General features: G+C 42.2%; 1 protein-coding gene across 6 annotated transcripts in view; it reads left to right on the forward strand.

Moving 5' to 3' along the window:
• ENPP2 (ectonucleotide pyrophosphatase/phosphodiesterase 2) overlaps positions 1 to 8,988 on the forward strand; it is a 70,199-nt gene extending 61,211 nt beyond the window's left edge. For all 6 annotated transcript variants that reach the window (XM_087747139.1, XM_087747099.1, XM_087747103.1 and 3 more), the window contains exons 22-25: positions 342 to 419; positions 2,990 to 3,122; positions 3,743 to 3,899; positions 8,377 to 8,988. In XM_087747139.1, the coding sequence (XP_087603265.1) occupies positions 342 to 419; positions 2,990 to 3,122; positions 3,743 to 3,899; positions 8,377 to 8,547 (539 nt within the window). In that variant the 3' untranslated portion in view covers positions 8,548 to 8,988. The remainder of the gene's footprint in view (positions 1 to 341; positions 420 to 2,989; positions 3,123 to 3,742; positions 3,900 to 8,376) is intronic.
• The last annotated feature ends 500 nt before the right edge of the window (positions 8,989 to 9,488 follow it).

Here is a 9,488-nt window from a genome sequence, read left to right on the forward strand (position 1 = left end):
ATAATCCCGCACTCCTCTCCCCGCAAATTTTGTGCCTCTTTTGTAAAAGCCTGCAGAGCAGCTCTCTGACTTTTGAGACTGCAAAAATATATAAGCTATAAAAATATTTTTAAATGGTTGACAGTTGAAGCAAAGATAAACCCCTTACTTTCCATGTCCAGCTGTCACATTAAAGAAAAATTTTACGCATATAATATGCACTTCTGAATACGGCATTCAGATCGCTGTTTAGATGACAGTTTTCCCTTTGGTTGATCTCTGAAGCTATTTTTGAAAATATATTTATGTTCCTTGAAATTTCTGATATTTCATCTTATATTTTTCTGGTTTATTGTTTTCAGAATTAAGTTCCTCTGCAGAAGCAAAATATGATGCTTTTCTAATAACAAATATCATTCCAATGTATCCAGCTTTCAAAAGTAAGTGTCCTTTCCATGGCTTTACTTGTCTTTCTCAACATTTTATTCTTTTAATGATATGTGTGTTGGACTATGGAGTGAATTGACGGGAGAAGTTTAGAACATAACGTTCAGTTACCTGTAGCCAGCAGATAATACATGTGGGCACCTGTATAGGTCTAGGTATGGGCAGGCAAAATACCATAAGAAAGGTTTAAGCTTTAAGAAAGGTTTATTTTCCTTGGTGCTGGGCTAAGATAAGAGCACAGACATGCTGTAGTTCAGCAATTTTGCTTCATGCCACAGTAATTCAGTTTGTGCACGACCATTCAGATTTTCTTGTCTATAGCCCAAGCTAGTGCAGAACATACTTAGGCAACGTGTTTTTACTTCTCAACTGGAGCCATCTGGGAGTGTGCACAAGCCTGGGATTGTGTACTTAGCATGTTGTTGTAGTTCAGGGACAAGTGGTTATTTTTTATTTTCTATTCATGCCCTTAGAGGGAGACCAAACATATTTATTACTTCTAAAGAAAAAGGAAGAGGAAACCAATTTATGGAAAATGAGGAATGACTTAAACCTGGCTGAAACTTTCAGTGCTGCAGGAATATAATATTAACGTTTCTTTTGTCTGCACATCCCTTTTCTCTCTAGTTTTGCCAAGAGGTAGGAAAACCATCAGACTATTCTGGTGGCATTTTTGGCTTGGCAGGAATTGAGAAGCCTTGGAAGAATCTCAAGAGCCTGTTCTTGTGAGATTTCCAATTCAGATTTTAGGCCAGAGAGGTTTGGATAAACATCAAAGCCTATGGGAGGCTTTTTTTTTTTTAACCAGAAAAGAGTGTTTTTAACTGAAAAACCTCGGAGTGGGAACAAGTGGTGATGTTTGCTGGAAATTTGAGCAAAGGCACTTGACTGATTACAGAGTGCAAAATTATTGGGGATTTCCCGCTCTCAAGTCACTTCATAAAAATGCTCTTTATGCTAATGTTAGTCTAAGCAAATTAGCTGCGATGCTAATCACAGGAGAACACCCCACCAGCAGCAGCTCATTTTGTCTAGTGGCCGCTGCCTTCATCACAAGTGGGTGAAGGATTCCCTGAGAACAAGTGCTGGAACTGGTATCATTCCTGGGGAGCTATGAACCACCACATGTGTGCAGGTTGCAATGTAGAGAGCTGATTATAAGCTCATTACATGGAGATTTTTCCACAACAGGGAAAATAAGAGGTGGCAGTTTTATGCTGTGCTGGCTTTGGTGGCAGTGCTGGCTGCAGAGGCCCCCTTCTCCGCTTTTGTTTTTTTTAATTCACTGTCCCATCCCGTCCCCCCAGGCAATAATTCTGTATCCATCTTCTCCGTAGTGAGTCTGGCTTAAGCAGCTCCCACTTTGCTGGAGCTGCAGGATGATGCCCCTGGGCTGGCCCCCCCATTGCACTGGTGTTGCTGTCTATGTGGCTGCAGTGGGAACCCAAGTAGGGAACTGATTCAGCTGGAAAACTCAAGGGGGCGGGGAAAGCTTTCCTTTTTGGGCTGTTTTGATTGTTAAGGCTGATGCATTGAAGGAGCGAGCAGCTGGAGGAGTGGTACTGCCAAGTGGTTACTGCAGCTGAGGTTCTTGTTAGACCATCGCTTGTGGAGCCCTCTGCATCAGCCCGAGCAGGGAGTTCACGTAGCACTGAGCAGCCTTAGGACAAGGCATACTGGGGAACCTGCTGAGGCTGGTGTTGCCATCAACACTGGGGAACCATTGACCTAATGGTCTGAGCTGGCAAGGCAAAAGTTAAACTTTTACAAGTTTGAGATGCTTTGTTTACACACACTTCTATTAATGTTAAAATAAAAAGGAAAAAAGTAAGGAAAAGAATTACGTAACTGGAGATTCCAGTGTGTTTCCCGCCTATGCAAGCATCTTAACTTGTTAAGGTTGAAGTGGGTGTGGTGGGAGAAAGAGTATCACACTCTTCCCAAAAGTTGCTGTAATGAGATGCCATGCCATAATGTGGTCATCCTTGACGGCACCTAATTTAAAAGTTAGACATTTTGTATCCAAGGAAAATTTAACTGGAAGCATATGGCCTTTGTACTTCCCTTTCTTGGAAAATGTTTGTGTTTTGCTTTTAATCACGGTGCTGTTTCCTTTCTAGAATTAAAAAAACCCACAGCACTATTCCCTGTAACTAGATAAGAAAGACAAAGGATGTGTTTACAGGGACATCAAAAGCATGTGAATAGCTGTTTCTACTGTTCCGTGAAGGAACAGCAAGGTCTTTGTGCAATGTCTGTGGCAATGCCAGCCTGGGAGTGGTACCGTGCATTTCCTTCATCACTGGTTGGGGAAAAAAATCGACAGAGAACAAAGAAGTCTGAATAGGCTTTATTGACCAAACTGAATGAAGCTGCAGTAAATCTGTAATGCTTAATCTTTGATTTCCCCTGCCATGGTGTGAATGATGTCCACTGGATTTTTATTTTCAGGAAAAAAAAATTGTTTAGAATTTTGACATGGTTTGGCTTACCCAAATTTTGGTGTGTTTTATTTTTTGTTGTTGGTTTTTGGTTTGTTGTTTTTTTTTTTTCCCCCTCACAGAGGTATGGAACTATTTCCAAAGGGTTTTGGTGAAGAGATATGCCACTGAACGAAATGGAGTCAATGTTATAAGTGGACCAATCTTTGACTATGACTACGATGGTTTACATGACACACCTGATAAAATAAAACAGTAAGCGTTTGTCATTAAATTGGTTTGCTGTTGCTTCTCTTGATGGTGGCTTTATATTAAACAATTCATTATCTGCACATTATTTGATTTTTGGGAGGAGATATAATGTTCTAGCTCTTTCTAAAATTATTGTTCATTAGGATTGAATGCCTCTGTAGGTAGGACAGTGGTAAAAATAAGGAACTGGCAATTCAGCAGGTAACTGTTCACCTTGACTGTGAAATTAAGTGTTCATTCATCCTTGAGATAAAGCTGACTTATGTTCCAAATAATCTATTTTCTCTAAAATTCTCCAGAACATAGGAGCTGACAACTGGATACCAGAGCAAACCATAGCAGTGCTTTTGAGTTACTCAAGTGGTTCATTAATTCAGTAATACTTTCTCTCTGTGTCCCTGAACTGAAGAAGCCTTTCAGCACTGGCGTGTGGTATTTCTATAACACAGTATCAAAACATGAACTAATTGAATGCTCATTTTCAGACAGTGTCTAGGAATCAAACACAACTCAACAACGTATGTGTCTCCTCACATGTAGAGGAGGAAACTCTATGCTGTTTGTGTAACCTTCTTCCAAACAGGTTTATCCTTTGTGGATAAATGTTTGCTTTATTCCCCCAGGTTTGTGGAAGGCAGCGCCATCCCCGTTCCTACTCATTACTACACCATCATAACCAGCTGCTTAGATTTCACTCAACCAGCCGACAAATGTGATGGACCGCTCTCCGTTCTCTCGTACATCCTTCCCCACCGGCCTGACAATGACGAGAGCTGCAATGTAAGTTCTGCTGCACTGCTGTAGCCCCATGGTAAATATGTTGCTGGGACATGTGAAACCCCATTACAGTTACATACTAGTGCTCAGTGGTGCCTTGAATGAAAGTACAGGGTAGGACTCCTAAGTGTCATGTTCAACTCATTAGACAAAAGCACTTCTCCATGATATCAGAGAAAATGTGGAACTACTACTGCATCTAAAATTGTCTGGAAGAGCTGACTTACAGTAGGTTGGCAGTAAACAACCTGTGGGCTTCTACGTTTTGGCAGACACTGTCAGTGTAACCTCAGAGCGGATTGGGGGGAGGCTGTGTGCATAGATGTATTGTGCTGGCAGCCAGCCTGATGTTTTTATTAAGGTCTGTTTCCATATGCAGGTACAATATAGTCTGTCTGCTATGGCAGTCTGGGAGCATCAGACAGAATGATTACGTCCAACCCACACAGTATTAAAACTATATGCTAAAACCTGACGAGGGTAAAGTGCCAGTTCTTGCTGTTGCCAGAACATGTCCTGATTCAAGGGAAAAGTTTGGATTCTCATTACCAGAGGTGACCAGACACCCTCTTGGTTCCTTTCCTATCTTCCTTTAGGATGAAAGATCCTACAGTGTAAGAATCTTGGTGAAGTACAAAGGCTTCAGTCTGCTCAGCACTGTAGAAAGTAACACACGCACTCGGCAGCTGATCGTGCGGCAGGAGAGCAGTCGGGTCCCCACAGGCTCCGGTGCTCTGCGAGGACAGCAGTCCTCCCAGGCAGCTGTATTTAGACTTGTCCTTCCGCCTGAACTTGTTCTCCCATTACACAGCTGTGTGGATTCCTGCACACAGACGCTTCACTATAGGCTGCCAGGAGACCGTTTCCTGAATGAACGCATTAATGTTACGAATTTTGTATTGGCACAAAAAGTTAAGACTCCCTATTCCAGCTACAGGCAGAAATAGTCATTCCAACTCTGTACAGAATTCACCTGGAACACTGTCTCTTTCTCATTCATCAAACATCGCCTGCTTTCAGGTCCTTTTAAACCATGCTTTTGGAGCAGTATCCCTCTCTCTTGAGCAGGTCTGGCTTCCCCCTGTTTAGACTCTTAACTGCTTTGGGCAGAGATGTCTTCCACAAGAAGTCTCGGAAAGTCCTACATGTATTTCATCGTGGTTTTTCTCTGGACTGCTTTCCCCTGAATCAAGCTCCAGTTGGTGATCTGGAAGTTACAAATCTGTCAGTTATTAGTGCCTCTGTCCTTGTATCTCTGCCCATATGTAATTTTATGACAAAGTCAATCTTTTTTCCTCCCTACATTGCGTGTCATGGTCCTCTTAAACAGTTGAAATCTTTTTTTATGAACTACTTAGAATAATGGCCTATTTTACTCTTTGATTTCTTATATTCCAACGCAGGCTTCTTTTCTCTGTAGGTCATGCTACTTATGGCATATATATTTACAGTTCTGGGAGGAACTTCAGTGCTACTGAAAGCTCATTAGCAGATATTGGTCTATGCTTTTTACATAGCAAAGAACCACTCCAAAAATATTTAAATGTAGCTCTTGAATGAAAATACAGTTAGGCAAAGTTTTGCCATTCAAATACAGCGTCAGTCTTACTTTTGCACATGGTGTTCCATCTGATTTGTTCAAAGAAGTGATTGTATAAAACCTCACATACTTCATGGATGAAATGCATGGGATAATATAAGAATTTTTCCTTAACCTCTCCACAGCTTTCTTTTAAGATCTGAAGAAATATTAGCTTTGCCTCTGCTTTGCTCTTGTTGCACGCGCTTTCTGTTCACACGGCTGTTGGAGAACACCACTGCTCTTCTCATTTGAATTTGTTCCATTTCCAAACTGTGTTTATTCACGGTGAGGTTATACCCATTTATTCTTGTGTCAACATTTTTCTATGGCTTAAATAGCCCTTCACTGGACTTCTTTGGGATTTACCCTAGTGATGATTTATGATGATTCTCAAGGCATATACTTCTCTCCATTCATGGGAGACCCAGGATCTTTTTTGCTCATCTTGTAAGAGAGGATGAGCATTTTGGTAGCCCCCCTATGCATTTATGCCAGTCTGATTTTTTTTTTTTTTTTTTTTTTTCTGGAACATAAAGTACTCCAGCTGAGATCTCAAAATGAAAATGGTTTTCTTTGAATGAAAATGGTTCCACTGAACACAACTCCTCTGATACTATCTAGGATTTGCTTTTTCCATAGCTGTGTTATAATGGTGGCTCATAATCATGCACAACCAGTACACCCAGCTCCTTCTCTTCTATCTGCTGTTTCACCTGAGGAGCTCCCAGCTTAGCAGAAATTTTTGCCATCAATGTGGATAACCCTATTTGATACTATACCAGGGACTCCCTCATCTGCATCCTCCAGTATGCTATTCCAGTCTTCCTCTGCATTGACAGGAACTCCCAATTGTTTTGTTTTGTTTTTTTCACTAGCACACTAATGACCTTGGCACAAAAAGCATGTATGAAAACATCACACAAAATCCTTTCCAAGACCAAAGCTGGAGGAACCCTACTAGAAACTTCCTCCAGGCCGTTATTTTCCCTTTCAGCAAAACCTTTAAATTTCTCTTTGAATAAGCGAGTTCCTCACCCACCTGTCTACACTCTGATCATGTTCAGCTTTCCAGCTAATAATTTGATATCCAGAGAGGTTCTTTTGTCCAGAATATCTGGTATCTTTTCCAGTGGATTTTAGGTTAGCCTCCTAATTGCCTATTTCTATTTACCTGCATGTTTTCAGTTGTTATTTTTTCCTTCTAAGACTCAGTGTACTATTGAGGTGAGACTAACCAACCCAGATAGATAAAACTGTCATTTTAAATGTTTACACTTCATTAGTTGTTCTGCAGTAACATAATACAGTGGTTACATTTGCAGTACTAACCCTGTTGAGGCCCATTTGCAGACTAGCAACCTGATCGCCAGGCTGGAGGCTGAGCAGGGGTCTTCCTGCAGCCATGTGCTGCCAGGCGGCATTCCTGGGCATGGCACTGCAGGCAAAGGGGAGCAAGCAGGGCACGCTCCCTTCTTTTCCCTCTTAAGCTGCGTTTCTCTTTTCATGCTCCAGAGCTGGTTTTGGGCCTCAGGTTGCTAGCGACATGGAGAGGAAAGTTGGTTTGGAGCTGAAAAGCTTCAAAACAGACAAGTGCTGACTGGGTCAAGGATGTTTGCTTTAGAGCAGCCAGCTGTGACCTAGCTGGTACTTCATGTCCCCTCTGTGCAAACGATCACGCTCACCCTGCTGGCCTTTGCGGGGTGACCCACAGCCCGGTCTGTGGCACATCTACTGCATTGGGTAGGCTCTGGCATTGCTCAGGCTTAGTCTTGAACGGTGAGACGACCACTTCGTAGGAGGACCTGGCTGAGACAGTCAGAAAGGGGCTCGTTTTCATGAGTAAGCCCAGAAATAGAGTTTTATCAGCAAGATTTCCAAGACACATGGGGTCCAAATGTCCAGAGGCAGAACCCTCCTTGCCTAACTTGCTTCCCTGACATTGGTGTAGACGTACCAGCCTGAGAGGCCAAAGGGTGAAAAGTTCTGTTTGCTCTGTCCTTTTCCCACATCTACTCCCTGCTGTGCAGTCTCCCCGGGGCTGGCTGCAATGCTCATGGGACACGTCGCTGGGCTGGTTAATGCACTGAAACAGCCAGTAACTGCAGTATTTTGCAAAGCTGATTTTTCTGATGTGTTAGTGAATTACATTAGTTTGTGGATGGCTCCAACAAGCGCCGGAGCTGGCACAAGACAGGCAGTAGGAGCAGCCCCCTAAGAGAGATTGCACCCACGCAACCTGACCCTGATCACTCTGGCAGCATCACCTTCCTGATTTTTTTTTTTTTTTTTGTATTGGGAAATGCTTAGTGAGTGTCTTTTTTCTATCAGTGAATAATATATATGTTCTAATAACTGGACTTTACAGCTACCAACATAAACCATAGTCCCAACTGTGAAATGAATCGAATGGTCTCCTAACAGTAAAGTGGAAAGATTAAAATAATACTGTGTTATGGGAGGTGCTGGTCAGATGAGAATAATGTGTAGGGGTAGGGTTCAAAGCTAAACAGCCTAGAGTTTGGCCTTTGGTAATATACAACTGATTAATATGGAGCTCTTTCTGTGAGATAAAAAAATACGCAGTGACCAATGGATCTTCTGAAAGCATATAGCTGTTCTTCTGAAACACCTGCAACACAGGGCCAGCTTTTCCCAGATGACTATGGTCATTGTCTCAAGCCCATCTTAAAATGGGCCCCAAAATAAAGCTGTAGGAATCATCTTGCATGTGAAGTTTCTAATCTGTTTTCTTGGAACTTGTTTACCTTAGTCATTCTTGAACAGGGCGCAGAGACTGTTCAAATGGACCCGATCTTCAGAAAAGTTGCATTTGCTTTCGGAGCTGACTTTTGACATGCCATGTTATGAAACTTTTTTTTTTTTTTTTAAACATTTCAGAGCTTGGAGGATGAATCAAAGTGGGTTGAAGATCTTCTTAAGATGCACACTGCGCGTGTGCGTGACATCGAACAGCTCACAAGCTTGGACTTCTTCCGAAAGACAAGTCGCAGCTATACAGAAATTCTCTCCCTAAAGACATACCTGCATACGTTTGAAAGTGAAATTTAGCTTTCTAACCTTACTCAGTGCATCCTTTTATCAACTGGTGTATATTTTTATATTGTTTTTATATTTATTAATTTGAAACCAGGACATTAAAAATATTAGTATTTTAATCCTGTATCAAATCTTAACTATTAAACCCTTGTGTCATTTGTTTTGTTTCTCTAATGTTTAATATAGATATGTCTCTTGGTTTATTTAGTAGCGCTTGTAATACTGCAGCTTGAGTCCTTACTCCGAGCTTTTAAGTGGTGCTGCAGGATTTGATACATGCATCAAGGAAATATTAATTTCCCATGCTCCTTTACCACACTTGTAGTCCTGTACTGTGTATCAAAATACTGAACATGTAAAATTACATTCATTTACTGTTAACTGTGTGACAGACATATTTAAATCCTATAGACAAATAGCATCTTAAGTATAATAAACCACACATTCAGTTTTTTTAATGTGTTTTGATTTCCTTTCACAGGGACATTCAGAGGGACTTGCGGGCAGCTGAGTGCTGCCAGATCTCTCTTATTCACCGGGCAGAGCCCTTCTCAAGAGCTTAGGTTTGCTGGTAAGAGGGCTGCCAGGAGCCCAGGTGCCCTGCCCTGGTACTCAGCAGTGAGACCATAAAACAGACACCCACAGTAGTCATTACTGGTTAGGTTTTGCCATAGGGGCAAAGCTGGGAGAGGAGGGTTGGTGCCATAAGCTACCAAGGGTACCCCATGCTTAAGGCCACTTGGCCCTGCTCTGGAGCCGTGGGGAGGATGTGAGGTGACGACATCCACTGTCACTGGTCGGGCTGTGTTGCATCCCTTCTCCACTGCCACTGCTCTGGGCTGGTACCTGGGAATGCCTGTTCCATCGTCTTTTGCTTTGACTTTGAGGGAAGCTGAGGTAAGGCAGATGTTGATGGAGGTGACATTGCTAAACACCCAGCAGTGGGCTTTTAC

This window comes from Nipponia nippon, unplaced genomic scaffold (assembly GCF_047370975.1).
Source record: "Nipponia nippon isolate SJK-2023a ecotype South Korea unplaced genomic scaffold, ASM4737097v1 scaffold_1, whole genome shotgun sequence".
Classification (NCBI taxonomy): domain Eukaryota; kingdom Metazoa; phylum Chordata; class Aves; order Pelecaniformes; family Threskiornithidae; genus Nipponia; species Nipponia nippon.